This window comes from Temnothorax nylanderi, unplaced genomic scaffold (genome assembly GCF_030848795.1).
Source record: "Temnothorax nylanderi isolate EJ_2023f unplaced genomic scaffold, tnyl_v1.0 TNYL_tig0020_pilon, whole genome shotgun sequence".
NCBI classification, from domain to species: Eukaryota; Metazoa; Arthropoda; class Insecta; order Hymenoptera; family Formicidae; genus Temnothorax; species Temnothorax nylanderi.
The window spans coordinates 628,867-656,695 of NW_027249082.1; the positions used below are offsets into that span (position 1 = coordinate 628,867).

The window sequence follows — 27,829 nt, forward strand, 5'->3', positions numbered from 1 at the left end:
GCTGACATGGTAAAGATGTTAAAATGTATACATTTATTCACGCTTACATGTACGCGTCGGGATGAGTTGCTGAAATACCTTTTGCCGGATATACGCTGTGCATCACACTGCACTTGCAAAGTCGATATTTCAGGGTTGAAACCTAAACACGGTTAAAGGACGCTTTGCCACTTCGGCGCTTTACCGCAGAAGCAGTTCGAAATGCTCCAAATTTACGATTTCCGTTGCCTCGAATCGTTCGGTTCGAAGTTCGGAGACAATAAATCAACATCGCATTGTATATGGCACTTTGAATATGATGTCAGCACTTTGGGTACGTGAAAGCAAAATAATTTTCGTGAAGAGCATTGTTCTTACATTAGCAAAAGGTGTAGGGTGGAATATAATTTTTTTGAATTATTTTAATTATATTTAATTTTCCCAAGTAGATAAAATATGTAAAACTACACGGAGAGAATTTTTTGTTATATTTTACTCTTAAATTCACTACAAACTTGGGACAACTTGGCAACACCAAGAAATTCTTAAAATATACAAAAGACATTTTATAAACAATGCGGTAAAAATTACCAAGCAGATTGGTAAATTTTGAAAAATTATTGAAATTTCCTAGATATATTTTAGTAAAATTAATCAAAAATATTTTATATTTTAATGTAATAGATATTATTAATATTTTTTATTATGGTGGATATTAATCAGAATAGCTCGCATAAAATTCTTGGTGGTACATGTTGTCTCACAACTACCATGATTTCAGGGTAAATTTTAAGAGAAAATTCTCTCCGTGTAATATTTCATATTTTATTGCATAATTAATAACGAAGTTACATCTTTATATATCTACAGACACAGATTTCATGTAAACTTTTATTTTCGGTGATCAAAAGAAAATAATGATATTCTTATTATATATACATTTTTCATTTCTCTATCAAAAACGTATCTCTTAGTGACTTACTGCACGAGTCCGCAGTTGAATTTGGTGAGCTGTCGATTCTTTCTTGATTCGTCTGCATAATGCAGTTCCTTGAACAATCAAGCGTATTCATATCTGACTACGATAGCATCGAAAACGGAAACGGGGAATTTGCGTGATGTATGCATGTGGATACACGAAAAAGGACGGAAAAAGATGGGGCAGATAGATCCGCGCATTCGCAGAAAAGACATTGCGACAGTTTCGCAGCAATTCATATCAGATTGACGTTCTGGAAACGGCGTTTCGTTTCTTATTGTATAGTGCCATCGTCTCTATACAGAACGTCGTCTTGAATTAGCTTATCCATATGGATCGCGATTGTCGGTCCGTATCGGCGCGGGTCTCATAGATCACCAGGATTGCTTCCCCCATTGTGTTTTTCGTATGGACCGCGCGAATTCTCCCATTTTGCATCTCAATGCTTCACCCTTTCCGTTCACCCTTTCAGTCATTCTGCCAACCACCGACACACCCACCCCGAGTCATTCCTTATTGAATTACCCTACATCCGACGAGCGGGCATCCCCCTTTCGCGATATCTGCGTCTAAGTGCTCTTGACGGTTTTAACTTGGCGCTATTTACCGGGATTCTTATTAGACTAGTACTATAAAGAGACTGTATCGTATTATATCACTATCGTTCTATAAATTTCAAAGAGATAGCATTTCTTTGTAAGCTGCAGAGGCGCCGTGTAGAGAATATTACGTTTGCATTAATGTTGCCTGTTCGAAATCTTAATAGGAACTGAAACGTTTATAATTCACTGCCGTGAACATAACGGTGTAGTATGAGATCTCGGCTGGAAGGAAATTTGATTAAATTTGCAGTCAGTTATCCTAGTTCTTAGAGGATAATGAAATTTTAATGTAATAGGCATGACCTGGGCGTTTCCGGGATTTTCGGCACTCTCCTTTTGAAATTTAATTTTAGGTCCAGCATACTTCGAAAGAATTTTAATTCGAGAATTAGTTACAAAGTGTTCAACATTGAGTGTTGAAATGTCGTGGAAAAGAGGACAGCTAAATTTTTGTCCGATAGAAATTGCTGTCAAACTTACAAAATAATCGGAGCATGCAACAATATCAAATTAGTACGAAACATTGAATGAAATATCGTGTGTCCAACGATAACAGGTGTGTGCGTATATATGAGTTTTCAGCTCGGAAAATATCAGCAATACTCGGTTGTACGGAAGACGGCACGGAAAAATCTTTTCCTTTTTCCCTGCTGTTGTAGACGTGCGACGAGCCACTCCCGCGTCGTTATTCGCGCGAAACTGTCCGCGTTCAGTAACAGCCGCGCCATTTGAATAATTACGAGCCATAAAGCGCAGTATTTGTCACTTCGTACGCTAAATTGCAACGGCAATCGTTGTCGTGCAGATGAGAGAGCCGAATTTCGCAACGAGCGGAGAAAAATCATGGACGACATATATATAACACAGCGGTCTTCTCTGTCGTTCCCTCCCCCCCTCTCCCTCTCTCTCTCTCTCTCTCTCTCGCTTCCTCTGTCTCTCTTTCTTTCTCGCTTTTTCTCTTTGCCTCTCTCTCTCGTTCTCTTTTAACTTTGATTAACGGTGCGCGAGTATGATCGCGGACGCGCTGTTTCCAAATGGCAAGGAACGAATTTACATCGCGCGGCAATCCATTTTCGACAGCTCGCCCGAGAACGTATGGCTGTGAGCATTTGCAACATACGACGTAATATCGAAGCAGCGACCGATTGATTTTTCGATACCCGCGCACATAAACGCAAAGATACAGACACAGACGTGCCATGCCCGTATGCGAGTCCTTTAGGCGAGTCAGCACTCTATACGCGCCAACAGAGGCGTTTTAATCGAAAATTTATCGCCTGTAGGAATCTAGTAATAATTCATTATCTTCTCTCGTACGGACTGTTATATATCTTCGTAATTGAATATATTACTCTCCGTTAGATTTAATCCCATTCCCGTCGACGGCGGTTTACGATACCGCGCGCAATATTTTTACCAAAATTAACTGAACGTTCGGAGTGACACGTGCGATAGTTTCCCGACATCGGGATGTATAACGTCGCCGTCGTCTGAAGATGTCTCTCGGCGCGACACATCGCGGCGGTTATAGCTTCGTAGATAGTTATAGCTATCGTTATAACTTCGCAGACTGTCGCGCGGATATTCGTCGGCTGCGATTTACGAGTGACGAGCACATCATCGATCCCGAGCGGCATCGCGCCTGAAGCGACTGAAGCGTTTAAAGTGTATGTGCAGTCCGCCGCCGGCGTCGCGGTGCAATTCATTTTCCGCCGATTTATCCGGAAAACCGTCGAAAGACTCGCGAGGTCGAGGCGCGAGGGGGTGGCACGGGACAATTGATTTCTTTCCTATCGCGCCGGTGTCAAAGCCCCGCGCGTTGCCGCGCGCGGCAACGCGCGCGTCAAGGGTTACACGATCCATAACCCGCGCAGCACGGTCAGAAACGAGCTGGAGGTGGGGCGCCGTAAATTCCGAGAGAGCGCTTTAAATTAAGCCACGTCTCGTCGGCTAAAAAGAGGTATACGATGTTATAAAATCGGCAAAAAACCGGGCAGCACCGGGCGCTGATTTTATTGTCAGTCCAGCCGTCCCATCAATCATCGCTCTCTTACGCGTCGGTCTTTCTTCCCGTTTACGTTTCTACAGATGTATCCGTGTTTGTTCTCCGTGGCAATAAGTTTATTGCAGCTGTAAGGCATAATTCTGTGCAATGTAGAAATTCTCATTTGTCTTTTTAAATGCGTGAGAATAATACTGTATCAACGTAGGCCTGAAAATATTTTTTTAAGAAGATGGTATGGTTTTAAATAATAAGAGAGAATCGTTATTTCTTAATTTATATTTCTATATGATTTAAAAAAGTTTGCTGTTATTTTATGTCAATTCAGTAAATATTTAAAATGCAAACTGATAGATGTGTTTGATTTATTATCTGGCTTTATATATCAAGCAGCGTGCAGTACATATCCGCCCTGAAATTCTATAGTATTTCTGGATATTGAAACTTCGCAAATTCCTTTTTTGATCCGCATCAAATAGTGTAATTCTATGGAATATCGAAAATCATGTATTGCATATAAAAAACACGAAAATGAAGTTATATAATGGTTTGGAAATCCATCCTCTGTTTATATATAAAATGAAAAACATTTCTAATTTCCAAATATTTGACAACAGTGTATTGAATTGTTATTGTTCAGATTTTTATTCATAATATAATTTTAACAGTTCTTTCTTCTTTCATGTGTGTGTTTGAGATATATATCTAAAATATTAATATTAAGCTTCCCCTAGAGTTCGAATAAATGTATTATTTATAAATAATCTGCCTCGACACATTTTGGCTAAGTATCATCGATTCCGTATATATATACACATATATTGGAAATTTTATATTATCTTAATTGAAACCACGATTTTTTCTCCACATCACGATCATATGCTTTCGTTCGCTCTTCATACCACGTGGGCCTCTAGCCAATCGTCTGCCTCTCATTCTCATTGATTCACCCAATAGGAAAGGAAATAGACAGCCGGTCCAGCTGATACTGTTCCGCTCCGGGTGCATAATAGTCTAGTTAGTAGGTGCAGTCGGTACCAGATTCGATTAGCCTCGTTACAGTTGCGCGAGCTGCGTGGCAGCTTTAAACGATAAAGCGATACGTTTGAGTTGCGCTACATTACGTTTTTCCTGTTTGCATGGCGGATGTGCAACATGGAAAATAATAAATATATTTATGAAATAATCACCTTGTTATCCAATTTGTTTTAAACCGCATATTACTATTATCGCATTAGGCTTTCTTTATGTCATAGATTGATTACTGCTGTTTTAAATAGATCTTGTTGATAACGAATAGTACATATCTGTAAAAACGTGTTCTATGAATTCTGATATCGCCGATTTTACAATATTCGTGGCACGCGGCTGTAGAGGATACTTTTTACTTTTATTTTTCGTTGCAGTTTTGAATTATTTATAAAATTGAAATAATTCAAGCCACGTTGATGATTATATTTAGGTATATGGGTAAAGTTAATTTTGCTAAGAAAGATTCCCGCCGATCGAATTTCCAAAAGCACATATCTTTCAATGTTGATAAAATGTACCACGATGCCAATTTCGTGAAGCGCGATAAATTATTACGTCGGCATGCGCGGCTGGCAATACGTCACGCTGCCAGATAGTTTAACGTCTCGTGTAGTGGACGATAATATATTTTTCTCTGCATCGATGCGTGTCGCCCGTTTATATCGCCTGTCGTTAACCGCTATGCAGACATCGTTTTCCGTTCGGCAAACTTTTATGAATTGCTCGCGGTCCGTTAATCGTTACAACTCGCTCGCATGTAAAAGTCGAAGTTACTAGTTGACGCGAACGCCGGGAAAAACGACGCCTCCGATCGAGGAAGACGTTCATGGATCGCGCAAAAACTTTCGACGCGCTTGCCTGGCCTCCTTCTCCCACGCGCCGATTTGTATCCTTCGAGTGGATAATGGCTCGCCATTCGTTTCTGATTGTACACAGACTGGTGCACTTAGCGTTATCGCCTGTAGCAGTTGAATTTTATTTGCCGTTTTAGAACAAGTTTTTCCTGCTTACACTCGCGCTCATCGTGCGGAACTTTAACTTTGTCATGCTATTGGCAGCTAAATGACGTGTTTTTAAAATCCAAATTGACGCAAATGCGCTTGACACAAATGTGATAATTCACTAGCGATCATCGTGTCACGTTTTCTTCTCTATTTTTTAGGCTAATTGGCTAAAACGCTTTGTCATTTTTAAAATATTTTCGATGTTTTGCATACTAATTTCTACACAGAGTAGTTCGTACAAGATGTATATTACATTAAAATAAATTTTTTAGAAAAATTTTTTAATCTATGAGGATTTGGAAAATTCTCTCGAAGTAGTGTTTTCACATTCGCATCCAATTTTGTTGCGAATAATTTCTAGAATAATTTCTGATAAAATATAGCGTAATGCTTAGCATGGACTATTCTGTACATGTAACTTAATCCGATATTATAGAATATATATAGCATGCTTTACAAAACACTGTTTATTTAAGAAAAAAATTAAAACTGTTATTTGTACTTGCCTCTCTGGATATGCTTTATTACTTTTTTTATTTAGTAAAACATACGTACGAACTTATTTTTATACAAGTTTGTTAAAATAGAAGTATTTCATCAAGGTCTTATAATCATCGTTATCGTCATTCTTGGATTATATCGGAATAAATAGATTTTACCGAACAGAAAACGTCTCGCTCATCCTGACGTCGGTTATACATTGAACCAAGATCGTGATAATTGTTTTCCGACATCACATCGGACGAGGGAAAAGATGGTTAAAGCTGCTTGATCCGGATTGATGGATGCGGCGGTCACGGCTCATTATTGGTTCCATTATATCCGCTTTCTCAAGCCACACTGTCCGATCACTGTCGGACAAGCTGTTCGATCGACCTGTCCTTTTATCGTATAACGAAACTGACCGTCGGTTACGGTATACCGCTATCGCCGATCAGAGCCATATACTGTCATGCCGTACACGTAGTGTAGTATCAAGGCAGTATCACGGGGCCTACGGTCAAATGTTAATGAAGGCAGACCCCCAATGGTATCAACTATCACGTAAGTGGCCACTCGAGAATAACCTGAATAATTAAAGTTGTGTCTCTCAATACATTAATGCGTATTAAATAGAACATGAAGATATTGGCGATATATAGTTGGGAAAAAATATCGAGAAAGGCGCTTTTGATATTTTTTTAATAAGGAAATAAAGCTGCTAAGAGACTACATACAATTCTTGCGAAGGATTGAACATGACACAATGATCAATCATATTTCATTCCTCCTACATTTTAGTTAACTTTAATATTAAAATTACAATTATCTTACCTACTTCAATTTTTAACTTTATGATTTTTGTCATTTTTGCATTTTTAGTATAATATATATCACACAACTAATAGAAACAGAAGAAACAAATGTAAAATTTAGATAATATAAATACAAAAAGAAGAGAAATAAAATTGGCTTATTGGTACAGTTGCCTATTTCTCTCGAAAGTTTCGGTAAAATACAGTTTACAACGTGTTTGAGAACTCTCTTTGTCGCCTTACTTTAAGAAGAGGAGCATCAGAGCGCGAGAAGTTGCCCTAATACGATGAAGTAGTTCGAGGCATACGGTTATGCTGATAATAGCGAGGTAGGCGAGGTAGGTCAGCAAAAGAAGCGATAAAACTTCCTCAAGAGGTTCTCTCCTCCCCTTTCCTGTGATGCAACAATGCTCAAGCCTCCTTTATAGATGGTTACGCTCCTCGCCACGAGTAGTAAATGACTTGGTCTGCCAGCCGTGTTACGTCTTACGATGGACGGGCGACTCGCTCGGAAAAGTTGACATCGTTGGGGTATTAGAGAGAATTGACGCATTTAAGTACTGCAGTCAGAGCACACTGCTTCCGCCTGTTTTAAACACTTTAAATATGGATGGTACATGAAATAATGTCGGGTCGTTGCCAGACCAAGTTGTTCTTTCCGCGCTACGCGAATTCGAGCGAGCGCAGCTTGTATTGACCTTTCCGTTGCAGAACAATCGCATGCGGTTTATCGCGCTCTCGCAATTAACTGGCGCTTCGGATTTAATGCGTTCGACAGCCTGGCGAGAAATTGGTTTGTTCGGTCATGACGTTTGTATCGGCAAAATTGAATTCAGCACCGGCGCATTGTATTAATTTAACTAAGCTGCATTTTGAGGAATTTTCTTAAAATACTTGATATACACATACTTACATATAAGTTAATAATAATTCAAGGAACGTATAATATATAGAATTTTCAAAGTTTCTCGAAGGCACATCCATAAGAGTTTCGTAGCAGCATAAAATTATTATGAATAATGATCGGTTATATTTTTTCGAACATAATCCATTATTCGAGAACACGTAATTGCTTTTAATACTAAATGCACATAGCTGATATCTGATAAATACAAGGATTGTTCATTAAATGTTTATTTAGATAATTCATCATCTGACACGCATTTCACAGAATGACATTAATTTAAAGCTATAATGCACAGTTGTGCATTATACACGAGGATATCTAAAATCAATCGTAAGTTAAAAATAGCACACTTAAGAATAGAAATGGATAACTAAATAAGTTTGGTGCAGGGACTAGTCGATAACCGGGATATGTCGGATCGATAAGCATAAAGGAAATGTTACAAATACACAACAGGAATGTCAATGAACAAATAATCCAGAAGCGGATGCGTTACAATTTTATTTTACGGTATTTCATCTCCGTTCCCTTAGCAACTTGTCATTTCTCTGTCAATAACCCGGTTTACGATCAAACTTACGTTATATGGCGATCAATCAGAATTTGCAGGTACTCGCGAATTATCCGTATCCTAATTTCGTAATGGCATGATATCGAACGTGGACTAACGGCAAAGTCGTTTTAATTCTTGTTCCAATTAAGATTTACGCGCGCTCGTAAAAGAGCTTTTCTCGGAATTTCTTTCGTTTTTTTCGCCGATACGATCTTTTTTATCTCGGAAAAAGTTTGTCGTGAAATTCATTGCGTATAATCATATATCATTGCCCGCCAGCGATGTCACCTAATTATAATTTATTGCATACGCGTGATATTTTTTTCTCTAGACAATTCGTTTTCCAAACTTCATTTCTTTAGGCTACTGCGATCGTAAGCTTCACGACATACCTGTCAAACTGCGAAACTCACATTCTAAGCGAAATTTATGTCTCTCCATGAAAATGCCCTCCTGAATTTGCCGTCCCTCGAGATATTTTATACGAAAATGGCCATTTCTCAAATTATCGCGGTGAAAGTTTTTGTTGAAGAAATTTTTCATTCGCTTATAAATCGTTCTCGTAAATCTTTTGGTTCTCTTTCGACTCCAAAATACAATAAGTTTCGTTTTAAACGAAAAAACGAAATTAAATTATTATTTCTTATTTTCTTTTTACCCATATATGTATAATGTTTAATTTAGTGGCAGCGTTCGCTTTTCATTTAAAACAAAGCTTGTTTTATTTTATATAATCCACATTAGCTTTGCTATAATAAAAAGAGCTTTTATAATAATGGATATTGTTTGATATAGTAACTATATATTTGTGTTTCGCGAATATTTACACAAATTTTAATTAAACGTTTACTTAATAGCATTTTAGACCGTGAAGCGTTATTTCTGTCTCGCTTGATTCGAGAACGTTTCTCATTAGCATTGTATTTCCTAATTATCGTTGACTTTATTTCTACTTTGTGTGCGTAACGAGCTGCCGCTAAGTCATCGCGTTTCATCACGGTCAGAATATGTTCTTTAATGTCGCAACATAAAACAGCCGCAGGGTAATTGATGCATGCTGGCGCGGAGATGGATTCTGGCGTGCACGCCAAAAATACAGGGGAGAGAGAAAAAGGGGAATAGAGTAACGGAGAAAGAGCGAGAGGAGAGATATCAACGAACCCTGTACCGAGGCATGCATTACAAAGGGACGCGTAATTTATTGTTAAAGGGGTGGACAAGGCGTACGATGCTTAGGGATGCTTGGACGAACGACGGTGGGAAAGGCTGGTGGCGATGGTGGTCCAGGTTGGGCGGATTGTTGGCGATGGCGGCAGCCATATCATGTCTCGTTGCCCCGTTTCCGGGCGCCTCGGCCAATCCGGAAGCGAAGCGTCTCTACGATGACCTGCTGTCGAACTACAACCGCCTCATCCGCCCTGTTGGCAACAACAGCGATCGCCTCACTGTCAAAATGGGACTACGCCTCTCCCAGCTCATCGACGTCGTGAGTAGACCCCACTTAACCCATTATCCCACCGCATGAATAGCGTTTATACTCTATATAGAGGGCTTGCGTTGCGTCCCCGGGACGCACGCCAGATATGTGGAGCAAGAGTACTTGGTTGTGAAATAGTCCAACGTGTTTCATCGATTGGACCGAGCCAGAGGAAACGATATCGGGGTTGTATTGTTTCGTTAACGAAGTCGGTACGGTAAAGCAAACCAGGTATCACTGGTAGTGATGGATTTTAAACACGAATCCAAGCCGCATTTCATCCCCTTTCTTTCTCTTCGTTTCTTCGCGTCACGTAAAATTATAAAATACCGGATTATATTTTAAATCGTTACGTATACACTCATATTGCTATGAAAAAAATTTCCTCTCACAAACACTGTGCTTTCGAGAGATATAACAATTTAAAGCAAAACCTCTTAATGCACTTATAATGTCTAAAATTTAGTAACGTACAATTCTATGTGAGGTTTTAGTAAAGTATGTTTGCATCAATTTCCTAACCGCTCAATTTATACGATTTGCACTGTACTGCGCCACACTATTTTCACAATATTGACGTGTGTGGATGATGCAAATGCGAAACAATGTTATGCTCGAAGCTCACTTTCAACTGCTATTCGGAACATTCTACATTTGTAATCAAATTAGAAATTCTAGTTATCAAGGTACACTGCCAATTAAATTGATTAAATTATTTACTTCATTTTAATGATGAGATTCAATAAAATATTTCACAATTATTTATTTGTTTCTAGTATCTATATTTCTCTCTTTTCTTGATTATATGTTTTATGACTGTTAATAATGTAAAGCTATTTATATGATCAGGCGCAGTATAAAATCAATTTATTAAATGTAGGACATAAACAAGTAAATTAGTTAAAGACATAATAAAGATCGCTTCTGCTCAAATAGATTTTTATTTAATAAAAATTGCAAATAATACAACACAGTTTTCACAGTTTTATATTCACATGACATTTTCGCTCACTCGTGAGGTACGTCTATTCGGCTATCTGGAAAGACTCGTTTGCAACGTATGTGTACGTGCGTGTCTATGTGCGTGAATATGGATTCTGTACTGGATGACCGATAACGGTCGTCCGCGTACTTGCGGTGATAAGTTGGATTCCGGGAGTTCCTCTGCCGGAAACGGAACTAATTTACAAGCGAAGGGATCTATGGCACTCGAGCTATTAATTGCCATAATCTGATCGTCAGTAATCAATCGCGTCTCGACGAGGAACGCTCGAAACTAAACATATATACATGCACGCACACGCATACGCGAGGGGATGCACTTCTCGGTCGATCGATGTGTTAGAATTACGTTGATTGTCCCCGTTCCCCGCATTGTCTCTCCCGGTTATTACATTCGAGTTACATGCCCGCGACTCGATCTGAATTTCGGCAGTATAATTGCCTCGATCATGGATCTCTATCGACTAATGCGCGCTACAGTCTAACCATAATTAATTTGTTATCGGCCGTTATCGGCGTGCCTGCGTCGCCCAGTGTCGCACGTTATCGACGTAGGATTCACGCTACAGGTTTGGCGCAATTTTGCTACTGATGCAGCTTGCACCAAAAAGCAATAAGTGTTTAGTTTTAAGGGATCCTAAAAATCTGATGTTACCACCACTTAATGACTCGAATTAATTTCTGCCATTTCTTTTTAATCACTTAACAGCCACGCTTGATATGAATATTTATAAGAAATTAATATAATATTAATATTTTATTTTATATTTAAGATAACATACTTTATGATCATTGTATAATTAAACAAAAATCCAAAATAGAGCTGACATCTTTTTGGAACATCTTTTTCTGGTAAAACGTACGTGACTGTCCAGTGATTAATTTATTTATTTTCATGCCAATAGAGAATATATCGTTCTTACTATTATACATTCTATCGTTTAAACATCAAGTAAAACTCTTGACATTATCAAATGCTTTAATACTCGTCGGTAATTATAAACGAGAGCTTGTGTGCAATTCCGCTTTTCGAAATCTCGTTATACGAATGCAATAATTGCCGAACGCGAAATCGTTCGGTTTATAACAGCAGTTGCCCGTCTACAATGTTTATGATTGACTCTAAACTATCGCGCTCGGTTGTGGCGCATGTAACTTTTCACTGACTGAAAATCCCATTGCGGGGGCCAGTAAATAATAATTACTGCGGTAGTACGTGCAACAAACTCGTTCGCCCCGTACGTACACACGTCCACAGAATTTACGAAACAATTGCTCTGGCTGATCGGATTTCACCAGCGAAGATAACGGGAAAAGTAACAAACGTGAACTTTGGGGATCGCATTATCTAAAGCAGTCGCAATACTGGATGCGCGAGATTCGATCGATACTTAAATGTCGGATATCACATCGTTTTCTGTCTCACGTGACGACACTTGCCATGCGACGGCCAACGCCCGCGGCTCGACAAAAGCTGCGAAATTCGATCAATAGTCGGAGGCTAACTGGCCGATTGTTTCTTCACATAAGTGCTGGCTGTACCAGTTTACCGCGAGTGAGAGAAACAGGAGTACGCGGTGTGAAGAGGGGAAGTGAAAGCATTCATTTAATTGTCAGAGTCACACTTCGGTGCTCTAAAGGTCTCGACTAACAATAGGTACTTTGCATTGGCAAGTTTAGACGTACACTTGATACCGCAGCCAGTATTTCCTTACGATTGTTATCGAAATCGCATTAGCCGTCGCACAGACGAGAATGTGCTTCGTCACAATGTAAAGTAAAAAATAATATAGGTACAATAAATCGTTTCAACTCCAACGAGGAGATAGAGAAAGAAAAAGCAAGTAAAGATGAAATTTCTTTATTTATTGATACAAAAACAGTATCTTCATATCGTTGCTTTGTGTGTCTATTGACTTGACAATTTCGTCTCAGAATTTATTTACACACGTGTCCATTATGATATTTTTGTCGAGAAAAAATTCATCTCAAATTAACCGAAAGAAGACGTCGTACAAATGCGATGTACGAAAGCTCGAATAGTTGACGCGTCGTGTGGGTTAGGAGTGTGGACCAAGTTTGCGCAGACGGATGACGGGCGCGAATACGTTAATCGATGGTCAAAAGTAACGAGAGGTCGGTCGCAGCGGAATGGCATCCCAGCGGGCTCATAAGAGGACCAATTCCGTGCGCGCCGTGGTGTTCGACCATTATTTACACGGCCTCCTTTTCAAGGTAATCACCTCCTTGGAATCGCAGTTGTTCTCCAGCATCACTCCTCTCCCCCTCCCCTTTTGACTCGAAGTAGCCTCGCGATTCGGTTCTACGGAGATTTACGAGCGGCGGCAACAGCAGGCACTGAGATTGACTTTTACTTCCGCGGCTACGGCTCGAGACCATACGGGTCCCATACTTCCCTCCCTTCCCCCTCTTCTTTTCCTTTATTGCGAGAGGATTTCCTTGTTGTGTGGAACGTGAGGAATCGCGAGGGCGCTAACTCGAGAGCTTTGCTTTTACTCGGCAAACTCCGGTAAATTACGCTTCGATCGTTTCGCATTATGTGGCTGCGAGTAACCGCTGTTATTAAATCAATACCTCATACGAAAAACGGCAACTCCTTGGTTCCGAGGTATAAAAAGACAGATGTATCTTATATCAGTTCGTATAAACTTCTTCTTTCTTTTCTCTTTCTTTCCGTTTCTTCTTACATAGCACTTCCTTTTAATTTCTTTCGTCCTTTTTTTCTTATCTTTTTTTTTCAAGTTACAATGCATACATAATTTGCTTTCATTGTGCAATATCAAATTCTCGACATGTGTACTTCATAAGCTTAACATTATTGGGACATTTTATATAATAGCGAGCCCATTATAGATTCCATAATTGTCAACCGCGATTGTTTCGGTCGCGATCACGAAATGCATCATGTCAACATCGCCAAATTCTAGCATGAAATAGCAAAATTCCCGCTCAATTGTCATTGGTCATGCGGTCGATTGCATCGATCTACCAATTTTGATCGTCGAGCAGACATTCGAGCAGCATACTGCGACAGGTGTATAATCGGAGTGGACACGGATGATTGCGTCGCAAGTGGGCGAGGGTGCGAGTGTGACACGAGGGCGAGACGGTACTTTCAGTCGACGGCGTCGGTCGATGATAAGGGTTCATTTGCGGTACCGCAAACTCATGGGCTCTTAACAGCCCTCCCGGCTATCGGCTTTTCATTTCTTCCAATTAAACGCTCCGAACGTTTCAACGGAAACCGAAGCGCACGTTCGTCGTTTTGAAATTCTACGCACGTGCTTCTTCTTCGAACCCAGGATCTGGGCGTAGGATTTAGGATGATGGGTGGCCGATTACGGATTATTACTCCCCTCGGAAGGTATGCTTATCTTCGCTGCGTGGAGCCTGTGATTTTGCGAAATCAGTGCACATCGAGGTGCGCATATCAATATAAACTATTTAATAATTTCAGGTAATTATGAGATGTGATACATTTATTAAAAATCTTTTTGAGCAAACACCAATATATTATTCAGTTCATCGTTCCGTGAAGATTCACATTTTGAGAATATGTATTTTTATTACACAACCGTTGTTAGTTTTAAACGCGTTAAATTATATATATCATCATGAGAATTGCGAAAATGTCTATATCTTCTATAGAATTAGCAAACATATCAATCGGATAAAATACGCGCAAAATAATTTTGGCATTACTTTATCGCGATTTTTTAATAGGATATTTGTATTGATGAGAATCAAATATGAGAATTATAAATGAATATTTTATGAATTTGTTCTTCAATAATATAATTACGTAAAAACTATTTTTGATTAGTAGGGCGACAATGAGATTATAAAAGTGCACAGACTATTTAATTCACGAGAACTTTAAAGTGGTATCGACATTTTTTCTATATTATTAAATCACTAATACATATATTAGTATAATATACGATACTAAATGTAATTAATTCCATACTAGGAAATAAAAATTAATAACTAAGTGTTTGCGATCACATATGATTGAAACATATCTCTCTCTCTCTCTCTCTCTCTCTCTCTCTCTCTCTCTCTCTCTAACCATTATATATTTATTTCGTCATGTAGTAATATTCTATTATTTCAATATCAGATGTGATGTTAATAAATGAGATACAAAATTGAATATTTTTTGGTCGGCATACTTTTAAACGCTAATTAATTACGGATTGTGAGAACACGATGAGGTACTATATTGACAACCGTAAATAAAATCCATTTTACGTATAATTGCGAAACGGTTATTGCCGACTGATTAAAAGGTGTAACATTTGTTCAGCCAAATGCAATTTCGTGTAACACGGGCGAAAATTTGTGCAGCATATCACGTTGGGAATTGTTATCTTGAGCGCGATATATACGGATGCAGATAATTAAAATATTCTTTATCGCGTTCATATAAAGTGAATGTTTTTTGTGAATAGCCGTTGATTAACGAATTAGCCTGAAGAGAGGAAAACGAGGCGGTGCGATACTCTCCTCTTTCGTGCTCGCGCTCCTGTTTCACGAGTGTGTCAATTAAGGCGACTCACTTTACGTAATCAGAGATTACAAATTCGCTTTCCTCGGGTTTCTCTTTTCTGCCGAGCACGGCGAAATAAATCTCGTCATCTTGAGAGGAGAAGATCCGCGATGGAGTTGGTCCTTTAAGGTTGTGTTACACAGATCGCGTTGCCTCGTCGTTACCAACAACCGCACGATAACGAAGACACGTTTTTGCTCGTTAAGACCAAGATGTTGCGGAAGAGAAACCTTTTTTTTTTTATTAATGATACGATATTTTATCCTCCCGTAGGAGGCTTTGCCTTCACGATGACGTCTAAAAACGCTGAATCGGCATGTTACTGAACTCTGTATGGATAACGTGACATTTTTTAATTATTACAACTAAACTGAGCTATAATACATTGTTATAACGAGGATTTTTAGCCCGATAATAAATGAGGCTATATTTTACTTTAATAGCTTTGTGGGAAGTACGTTCAAGTAAATTTTTCGTTGTAATTATCTTCTTGTTTATTCTCAGTAGAGAAAGATGGTCAAAAGATTAGGTACATGAAGAAATCAGAAAATGATAAACTGGTGTTTATCCATATTTTAAAAAATGTTTGTTTAAATTTTTAGTAGCTGAGATAATTAACTTCATTTCTAAGATTCTAAAGACGCTCAAGTAAATGAATTATATCTGAACACTTCTAATATATATTAAATTTTATATTATTATTTTTTATTTTTTTTTCTTACTTTAAATAGATGAGATCTATTTAGTTTCTGTTTATAGGCATTTTTTTGTATATTATATATTGAATACATATAACTTTCTCCAGAGAGAAGGAGAGAGAGGGGTAGAGAAAGCAGATTGTGGTTGTGCTTTGAGCGAGATTGAACCGGTCCATTTACATGTCCAGACAAATCCGCTTTTCGGTGTACCAAATGTTCGAAGTCGATACATTTTCGATTACCGTGTCGTGCCGTGCCTGCCCCGCGTCTATGAAATTGATGACTTCGGTGGGGTAGGATCATTGATTCCGGCGAATAATCGTTTTCGTCCTTGTTTCCGGCCACTGCCGGAGTAATTAAGTCTCCTATGGTTTTCGCAGGCCATCGGTTCGATTTCCAATTGCTGTGACTACCACCAGAGAAACTTGCCACTGCTTTCGGCGAAAAATGGTTCGTCTCTCACCGCAAGTGAGAGGCGAGTCTCGTTTCCCGCAGTTACCCGGGACAATGAAAATTGGTTAGTCCATTTTCTAGGACATTTCAACGCGCCTTTCCTATCGGTTCATTTAATTGCACGCGAATAACGCTGCTGGCTAATCGTAGTTCGAGATCATTAAAGTGCGCGTTAAAAATTTTGTCTTTTTAGCTTTTGTGTGTTTTAATCATCTAATTAAATTAATTATTAAATTATTAAATTAAAGTTATTATCTATATCTGATATGTGAATATTGTGTTGTTTAATGATATATAAGATATTAAGCTTGTAATTCATTCTTGCCACATACTTAAGAGCGATAGAATAAAATCTGCTATTTAAAAATCATTTATATTTATACCAATATTTAAAAAATAAGTCCGTAAAAATTATATAACATTACTTTTTACTAAATATATATATTGTATCATTGTAACGCACTTGCAAATGTTTAAAAATTATTTGAAAAATAAGGAAGATATCGTCTTAATTATAAATAAATTTTTTGAAACGAACATTTTAATTTTGCGTAGTTTTGTGTCATGAAAATATCTCTCAATAGAATAGAGAACATCGGTTATATTTACTATAATAATCCTTGCAAATGCAAATACGCATATAAATATAATAACCATGTAAATAATAACGCATTTTGGACGATACAATATACAATCACGTACGAACGTTGAGCTCAGCAAGTAATCATTTTCTCCTTCATTACCGGCTGCCTGCGGCAATTAAATTTCCCTTAATTTTCACAGACCACTGATCTCCTCGTAATTCTAATAATTAAGCTCTCCATTCCTGCGATTTCCAGTCGGGCGGACGTTCAATAATGCGTTTCAATGGACGACGTGACTAATCTGACAAGCACTGCCACTGAATTCGCCTACTATTTTTGTCATATCTATTTTATCGCCGCAGGGATTCATTCGTGACAATCTATAGAGAGTTATTTCGTTAAAATACGGAATATCTCGGAGTTTTAACGAAAGATACTGCATATATTACCTATATGGCAGTTCTGAGCTATTTAATATGCAAATATTTCAAATATCGCATATTATGTTATACTTCTATATTTCTGTTATACTTCTTTCAAGTTTTAGGAATCGTTAATTATACGTGACGCAATCGTAATGCCTAAACTTGCTTTTTGCAGTATGCAATCAGGAACATTACGAATAATAGCTTCTAAATGGCATCCTGCACATCTTTGTATCGGAAACTGATGACATTGCTGATTGATGATCATGATAACGCTAGGTTTAATACTACTGTTAATTAAGTTCTCCCTATAATGACATATACATTCCGTTGCGTTAATAATACTGGCAGCTCGGCTTTAAACTTCCGGGAATCCGGTTTGTTCGTCGAACGCATTTAATCGAAATAACTGAAGTCCGATACCGGAGCGGGATCTACGAAGATGATTGAATTGTAAGGGGATCATATCGCATTTGATTCACGGATTTCAAGGAAAACGAACACCCTTGTCATTATATGTTTCCTTCATTAATCCTGGGAGAAATTCTATCTGTTTGTATTCTGCATTCTCGGACTGAAACTTGATTAATATACCGATTAAATAACATTGTTGGATTACGGATGAATAGGAATAATGGCAGACAGAAGGTTATTACGTGTTAATTACGGATATTAATATCGTGATCTACGGCACATCGATATCGAAGGCAGATGTTAAAAATTGGTGTCTCGATAGATGAACTTCTTATGTACGCCCGATATCCTATTTTCTAATAATGAAATTAGGAACGTTCTCAGGCTTTGCCGCGACGTCTTACGTCACTAGTTTAACAGGAAATCCACTTTACTTCTTGTCACGTCATATTACATTAAGATTTGCGCCTCGACTGTAGCTGCTACTTGCAAGAATCGTAATTGCGTCGCTCGTTAATAGAATCTCACTCTGAAAGCTCGGCTTGTTCGAAATAGATAAAAAATGTCCTTCGAAAAAAGATAAGAAATGATTTCTGAACCGTTTATTTAAAATGTGAATTATATCTCTGTAATTCTTCTCGATAAAATAGGCTTAAGTTCTGCAAAATACCAGCATTTTGTTACTAGGACTAGAAATAATAGCTTTCAGCATCTTCTTGTGTTTGATAAAATGTTGGTTTATCTCATTATTAATCTCATATCTCTTCTCCACGAAATGGTACACATGTAGTGCGATGTAACGTTGATTTGAGGATTGATTAATATCTGCTTTTACGACGGTATCATCCGTGCAGTGTAATTCCAACGAACAAAGCCGAGGAGCGACGGTTTATCGGTAACGCCGGCATACACGAGATCAAACCGTTTATTACAACGTCGCGGGTGGTGGATGCGACGCGGGATTTACGTTTAAGGACCGAAGCGAATTTGCGTGGAACGAGGCGCCACTAAGCAGCACGTAAACCGGGCGATGCGCTCTCGCGAATGCAAACGACCGCCCGTCCTAACGATCGCAGTGCCGCGCGAGAACGGTCGCTAAAATTGAAAACCGTCTTGTCGGTCACGTAACGCGAGATCGTCTACCCCCGTAATTCCAGCGGTCATGTTGCCGCTGCTGGCTGCTGCTGCTGGAATGAGATTTAAGCGCGCCGCGTGTACGTTCACTTAAAATCAGTCCCGAAGAGCTCGCGGCGGATGCGCGAGCGTCAATTTGATCGTCGAACTTTGCCGCCCGTTAAAGCCACGGGGAACCTAATTACCCCAGGTGTCCCGTAACAAGCGAGTAAAGAGGATTACCGCTGAATCTCTCATCGCCATTCGTCCGCGCCGCCAACAGCGCGTTACGGACTGATATGGCTGCAAGTCGCGCCGAATCGCCGTCACGCCGTGATATATCGGAGAGCTGTCATTGATAATCATCGCGGCGCTTTGCGACTATATGTTACCTATAGTTTAAACGGGTCTGGAACGTGTCGTGTTCGGGTGGAATTAGAGATTGATGTTTCTCGAGTAATATATGTATATATATACACAATATATCTGCTATGGTTAAACCAATTGTCAGATGAGATTGATATTTGAGAAAAATTAGTCTCATTCTTATATGTCTATTAATAAAGTAGCAAAGTCTTATGGACGGTTTTATTAATTGTACTGTAGACAAATGCAAGATTTTACAAATCTACATCTTCTACGTGATTACATAATATTGATTTGTCCTCGTATTAATTTATAGATATTTTTTAACCATCTATTTATATTTATTTATTAGATTGGTTTGTTGAAGAGTTTTATTTTCGGCACCTTAATTTTCTATATTTAAAATACATTGCAATATATTAACATAAATTTACCGTACCTTGTCATTTCGCGGACCTGTGGTACAATTCCGGACAAGAAAAGTGGCACGTGGGTAGAATATTACTAGGAAATTTTTATTCGTCTCACGCATAGAGCGGCGAAATGTGCGGATGCGTTAAATATAAATGAAGCGCGATATGAAGATTGGTTAACCCGCGGCGCGCAGGGGTCTTCAATGCTTGTGCGGCCTCGACAATCCCGCAGCCCGCCTTTAGCACTCTGTAATAATCTCCCCGGATTTATACGAGTCGTTCCATTCGGGAGAACCGTGTCAGTTTATACTCTGGAACTCTGTCGCGCCGCTGGGGATTATGATTTTATACGCAGCCGAAACGCGCAATTTACTTTTGCGTTTTTCGCACGTTCGCGATTTTGTTCGATGAAAGCGGCACAAAACGTGATCGAGTTAATTATTGATACGCAAGTTGTCTCATGATGGATTTGTGACGCGTCGACACGCGCGATCGCGTTCTATAACTACGGTATGAAGAACGCGAAACAATTTTTCGCTCGGCGTGGAATGTGAAATATCGCGTTCGGCGGGTCGGGGACCCATGATTTTCTCGTTCCCTGCGCCCCGACAAGAGTTTCGACGTGGCACGGAAAAATTACAGTCGCTTTCTTCCGTGCCAGCTACCACAAAGATGATGGTTACAACGAGGTCGATGGAGAGAAAAGCCAGGGCGGTCGGGAGTGGCTTCTTCCTCGAAGGTAGAGTAAAGGTAATAACATCGCGTTACGATGCATTAGCTTTCGAGCGGATTAATACGCAATTTTCCTCGGTGCAGCTCTATCAGATATAACTTTTCGCATCTGTGAGGGCGTTCCGTGGACCTATCAATTTCCTGTTGTTGCTCGCCATAGGCGATATAATCCGGAGAGAGAAAATACAGTTATAGTATACATAGGGTATCTCGCATAAACACGTCGACTGTATAATTTAAAATATTATGGACAAAAGTGTAAAGGAGAAAAGGAAAATCCGTTCAGATGAATAACCTGATTTGTTTATCGAAATCAGAACGTTATCTCTCGTGACGTTTCCCTTCTTCTATCTCTCCCTCTCTTATAATATTTTAAGAGACCCGGTTCATTTTACCTGCAGCGTCCTATATTCCCCTAGTAAAAGGCATGTTGTAGCTTCGCTGTAACGCGCAGCTGCGAAAGCCAGAAAGAGGAAAACCGGAGAGGCGCATTAAAGATAAGACCAGCGCAGCGTATCTCAACAATGACATTTCAGACATCCATCAAGCTTCAGCACCCTATATCTGTGCAGCACCCAACATTCGGGATATTGGCTTTTGGTGTAAAAAAATGGCGGAGGGACCCAACGGCGCGTACCTTGATGTTAAATCGACGAAACGTTAGTTCTGGCGAGCCGGGTTATAACCTCGTTACTCTCGGGATAGGATTATTTGTCGTTGTCTAATAGGAATTGAGTTTATGTCAAGTCGCGTACGGACAACGATCGTTTAAACGCAATTCCGGGAAGAAATAATTACTTCCTGCTGCATAAATATTTATGATGAGGCTTATCGAGTAATGTATAATAATAATTTATCTATTACCTCTTGGTTATCAATTAAATTAACTTGAGAAGTGACGGATACTGCCTCTTAACTTCAAATTTAGACAACTTCTAAATTCTCATTTGCGATTAAATTAAAATTATACAATACTTCCAATATTTTGAATAAGTATATTTTTAGTATATCGATTTTAAATAACCTGAATATAAATATTATATAATTATCTTGATGATCAAAATAGACTGTTTTATAGAAATGTTAATTTCTAATTTATTTAAGCAAAATAAAAGAAATAAAATATGTTCATAAAAATATTTCAAGTTTTGATGCTTTATTTCTTCAAATAAGGATATACAAATATAATAAATATAATGAAGTTCTTTAACTATTAGTACTTATAATTCGAAAATAGTAAATTAGTTATCTAGAGAGAGAAATGTCGTCACAAATATAAAGTCACGACAAATAACTTCGGCAAGAAGAACTTTGCAAGAAGCAATTTTGTGAGCGCGGAACGTAGCTATACATTACTTTTGCGTTACCATTAGTATTCTATGGTTAAAAGAGATAAGATTATATTTTCTGATAGCCCATCCCTAGCCTGTTCGCCGACCGTCGCAGCTCATCGCGGAATCCTCGCACCTTTTTCACCGTACTTAACCGTATTCCTTTCCACGTATTAAAACCACAGCCTCCTCCTCGCTCCGCGATCCCCGTCGCCGTCTTCGCTCCCTCGCCCATTTTCCCTCAACTTTTTTCTAACTCCTTTTCCATCTCATAATTTTCATTCTCGTATGGCCGAACAAAGGGGAACGTCCGTTCCCTCGCTCCTTGCAAACGTCGAGACAACGCCGTCTGCCCATTGTCGACTTTCTTTCGCATCGGCTAACTTCCGTTTTCTCCGTGCAATTTCCATCGTTATTCCGTCTTCGCCCGCGCCGCGCCGCGCCGCTCCGAGCAAATCCGTCCGGCGCGTTAGCGGAGTGGCGAATGCAGACGTCACGGGAGGAAATTAAAAAGACATTGTGCTCTCCGGCGAATTCCCTGGCGGTCCCGTTGGATCGAGGATCCTTATCCGCGAGTAATCCGGAGATCAGCGCGCGAGCTATCACTACTTTCTTGCCTATTATATCATTTATACACGCCGTGTTCTTGTCTGCTTCAATTTTAATGGCACCCGATCCCTTCTTAGGTTCGATTCGGCCATGATACTATGCAATAATTCAAGCTTCAATCTTTGGATGTTGCAACACTAATTAGGGTTTAAGAATTCAAACTCGGATGTGTGTGTGTGTGTGTGTGTGTGTTGTGTGTGTGTGTGTGTGTGTGTAGAGACTGTCACTGTGCGTAATTGTCCGCGGTGATGAACTCAGGTTCGTAGGTTCGTTAAGCCTAAAAGATTGCGCGGATCAATCTTCCCTGCGGGGGCCGTGTTCTTGTCGCGGACGCGGTGAATGAGAATGCCGCGATGTAAGAGCACGCATCCATTATAAAGACTGCGTATATATATATATAGGCTACTCCATTCCTGCTGCATTATCTGAGAAGCGGAGAGATGCAAGCTTAAAAGCTTCTTTTTTTCAAAAAGAGCTTGCAAAAATCTGCCATGATGGATAACTCACGGAGCATAAAATTCACTTAAAAAATTTATTAAACAGATGTGGATGAAGTTAATTAAATAGAAACTTGTACGTAATACATAGCGTAGATCCTTTCTTTAAACGAAACACTTATTCGATTAAAATATATAATATTAAAGAAATGATGAAAATATAATGTATATACGAATTTATAATAATTCTCTATTATTTAGCAATGTTTTCCTCTCTTAGTTCTGATTTAACGAAAGTTGCTTTATTAACAGGAATTTTTTAATATTCGATTTTAATTATTACACAGATTGTTTAAATTTTATTACAAAGTGTTCAAATCTTTTTTAACGAAAATTTATGATTGCTTAACTATAATTCTAATTAAAAAGAATTAATAAGTCTAACAGAAAATATAAATTTAAAGACTAAAGTTTATCTTTGTGTTTTGGGATTAGAAAATACAAATTACAGAATTTGTTATTATTTTTCTCTTTCAAATTTTGATATTTCGAGAGAAATAAACTTGAGTCATTTGAATAAATTAAAGAGAAAAATAATTGTACATTGTTACCTCGATTTATTAAAATCGCAAGGAAAACTCTTTGATTTCTTACAATTGTATATAATTTTATTTTATTTAATTCGTGATATAAAATTAAGGCACAAAGTAATAATAATGAATTAATTTGTACGAATGCTTTTTCGAGGCAAGGCAAGTTTTATTTTTTCTATAGATATATCAAATCTTAATACGCGCGCGATGATAACCCTTTATCGAGATTATTAAATAGAAGAAATAGGATGTTTGATGTGTGAATGTACTTCACAAACGGTTAAACGTTATTTCGGCTCGATAAAAAGTCAGTTGGCCTTGGAATTCGTGACGTATAGGTATAGCATGCCGCTGCGTATCGAAGGTCGCCGCGCTACGTTATTCGTAGGGCGACGCTCGCGCAGGCAGGTAGTGCCGCGAGTCGCTCCGCGTACTGTCCGTGTTATCCATCGAGATGTGCTTATTCTATACACCCAATTAGCAATTCTAAACCTGCATAATTAATTACTTTTCATAATTAACGATTCGTAGATGTACCGAGGCGAGAACCGTTTATCGAAATAATTCTTCGCGCTACTTTTGTACGAAGTAAAAATTAATTAAACGATTGGGAATATGAATGATGAATTATCGTTTTATTGGGACAACTATTTTTCTTTCTCTCTCGTTTTTTCTCTTTAGATTGAGAGTACCAAATCGGTTAAATGATGGAAAGCCGCGCTATATCCCTCGTTTATTCAATAATATTTCGCTAGTGATTAATGTGCGGACGATCGTAATTAATCGCGTTCTCGCGAGTGCTGTGACGAGTGAGTGCAACGAATCCTGGCAGTTTGAGAGGAGAAGGAGGCCTGGGAGGCATCGGGCGACGGCGGAGCAACCACAGGGTAAGTAATTTATTATCTACATATTATTTCTTACTCGCAGAATCAATCGTTTGTTCCCAATTGTTTGGATCATTTACTTGAATGATTTAAATAAGAGATTTCTATTTCGGAAATTTTATAAAAAAGTTTGTATTTAGAAAGAAAAAGAGGAACGAGTTAATTCGGAAGCTAATGTAATTATTTTATTAAACATCTATTCGAGAAGCGCGCGAATAAATAATTCGACGCGCGCAATAATTCTTCTTTTTTTAAGTATCAATTATTTTAAATGCTTCTATAAAAATTTTTTATTTGTATTTTGCAGATCGTCGTAGTTACAACTCCGCTGTTGCGCTTCGTATTGGTGAGGGTGAAGTGAGTGTTATTTTTTACTTTAATCTGAGGTAATGAATTTAAATATTAGAGAGACAGATATATTTTATAGATCCATCCTTGAAATGGATGAGATAGATTAGTATCAGGAATATTTAACCCCGGAATATATATGTGAAATACATATAACTGTTTGTTGTTTTATTGTGCACACAAAGTATATATACACGTGAAAGCTCATAAAATAAAGCTTGTCATTATTAATGTATCATTGACCGGTTTGATCACTTATTAGCGCAGGTGTCTTATTATATGAAACAGAATAATAATTACGAAGTGTACAAGTCGCTTGAAGTTTATGAGAAATTTTAATTTGCAGACGTAATTAAGTAAAAAAATAATCGAAAATGTTAAAACGTGCTCGGCAAATAGTGATTAGAAATAATTTTTAAAAAGGAGGAAATTATTATAAATCCTTATTGTAAAATCTCATTGCCCCTTAAATTTTTATTATCCTATATAGACAAGGTTTTTATGAACAAGATGCAATGAGAACACCATGATGACATGATATATTAATTATAGTATTCAGTATATTAATTTTCCTTAAATCTTAATAAAATAAGAAATAAAATAAAATAACGAATAAAATGCTGACATTTTGAGATTAAATTTCCTCGTAATGTTTGTATCTCTCATAGTCGAACAAGATATTTAAATATCTTTATGTAAAATAAAAATAGACAATATCCACAAGACACGGTAGAGAAAATTCGTTTATATTAGGCGTGTTTTTTCATTTTCTCTGCTTTCCTTTTCCCAAATATATTCTAAATAGAATTTAAGGTCTATATATGTTTAGCCTTCATATATACTTCTAAAGTTAAATTTTAAAAGTTATTGTCAACATTTATATGCAAGAAGCGTAAATAAATAAAGGATAGAAAATATTTTACGACCACACTTTTCTAACTGATTGTTTAAAATCCTCCTTAATTGTTTACAATCATGCAGCATTAATTTATCCCTTTTTTCAATTATCAAATACTCACGTGTTATTATCAAATTGTTGGCGAATATATTTTGAGGTTCGTGCGAAGCTTTTAACTATTAAACCATTATGTACGCGGTTTAATAGAGTCGCTGCGAATTTCTAAATGCATGGTCGCTAATACGTTCTCTAATGGTAAACGCACAGCGCATAATTCCACCGAAAATCGTGTCACGGTGCAATCAGCGAACCGCGAGTGTAAACGTCATATTTGCACGAACGCAAAAATTCCGTTTCAGTCCTTGACATTTGCATAACCGAGTTTCCTGAATTGCCACACGTGTCCGAACTATGAGATCGTCGAGCTGTCTGTGCCAGCGTCGCGGTACATGGACACATATTTCCGTACCGCGATTATAATTGAATGCAGCGAATCGAGATTCTTACGCGTGTGTCGCGCTACTCTGTTACGTATAAAACGCAACTGCAACTGTTTGTGCTGCAAACTAATCGAAGTCACTTCCAAATTCCCGAATGAAATATATCCGTTTTTAAATTTAATTTTTGAAAAAATTTGATGTCATTGATATCATGAGTTAATGAAATTATCTCAAAATGTGACATGATGGATTGTGAACCGTGGTATTTCCTCCTTTTTCGTAAAAGGACGTTTATTAATGAAATTGTAGCCAGCCAAAGCAAAGAGAAAAGATCGAAAAAACAATATCAGTAAGTGCAACGTAAGTTTGATGTGTATACAACTTGATAATTATTTCAATGTGATTAGTTCTTGTTTATGAGATATATGCTCGAATGGTCGTTGGGGACGGCGTTCTTTCGTAAAATTTGATCACGTCGTCGTCTTTTCGCGAAAAGAACGAAACGTATGTATTATTATTATATAGGCTCGGCAGGTGTATCACATATTCGAAAGAGATCTATTTGTAAGCTGCACGTCGACCCACTTTGCAGAATCGAGTCACGACGAGTCACTGTTTAATTAAATTAGAATAGATTGGTTCAAGTTAAATTAGAATTTCGGCTCCATCAAATTTCAGTTGCCGAACTTCGCGGTTTCCCGGGGCGGGTGGCCGGCGGCAGTTTTCTCAAAGACAGCAAACGAAGGGCGGGCGCCGCGTGTTCGACGGGTAACACGAACGCGAAGCGGTGGGAAAAGCAAACGCACGGTATCCTACATGGCCGCAGTGTTGCCGCATCGCGTGGGCGAAGGAGCAGGGAACGGATTAATTTGCTAATGAATTTTAAAAGAAGCCCGCGACATACTTTGCCTCGGTCCTTCGTCATAATAATTCGATTTAGTTGCGCTCGGTTGTGCGGAGATCGTTTTGTTTACTCACGGATATTAACCATCCTGCATGCGGAGAGGTAACGGAAAAAGCTGAACACTCGGAAAACACGGTGGCGATGGCTCGTGCACTCATTACACGCTCGGGGTTACTGACTCGGGGCGATCGACTGGAATTATTTGTTCCACCTATCGCGGGAGTCGCTCACAGATATGAACGTGCATTTGCAAGTGAATGTCCTCTTTTTGGTGCAACTATCCACGCAATCTATTATAATGAGATAGGGCGTATATATTAATATGTTAATTATAAGATTGCTAAAGTCGAATAAAAATTTTGACGTGCAAAATTCCCGAGATTACTCGACAGGAATTTCCGATTAATTAATTTTTTCTTGATGTAATCTTGTGCATGGTGATTTGTGTTTTAATGTAAAAATTTTGCTCATCTTTAGTTTTCATGAAAAAATTTTTAACTGCATATTCCATCTCTTTGTTCGAGCTTACAAGCATATTTTCAAGACTCTCTTTGTGAAAAGCTTTAAAATTAGTAGTTTTACTTTCAATCGAGATTGCAAAAATGCAAATTTTCCAAAAGACTAATACGTCATATGAGTCGCTTAGAATGACCTTTGTCTCTGGCAGAATTTTTCTGCCGAATTTTTGCTGCAAAAAATATTCGAACAAAAAAAGCCGTGGCCTATCGATCATTCCATTTTTTGACGTTATCGGCACAGCTGTCGCGTTACATGTGATACATGCA

At 38.3% G+C, this 27,829-nt stretch overlaps 1 protein-coding gene across 2 annotated transcripts in view; it reads left to right on the top strand.

The window, feature by feature from the left end:
* Window positions 1–27,829, top strand: part of Nachralpha1 (nicotinic acetylcholine receptor alpha1) — a 158,535-nt gene that overhangs the window by 52,523 nt on the left and 78,183 nt on the right. For both annotated transcript variants that reach the window (XM_071699909.1, XM_071699910.1), the window contains one exon: window positions 9,564–9,839. In XM_071699909.1, the coding sequence (XP_071556010.1) occupies window positions 9,582–9,839 (258 nt within the window). In that variant the 5' untranslated portion in view covers window positions 9,564–9,581. The remainder of the gene's footprint in view (window positions 1–9,563; window positions 9,840–27,829) is intronic.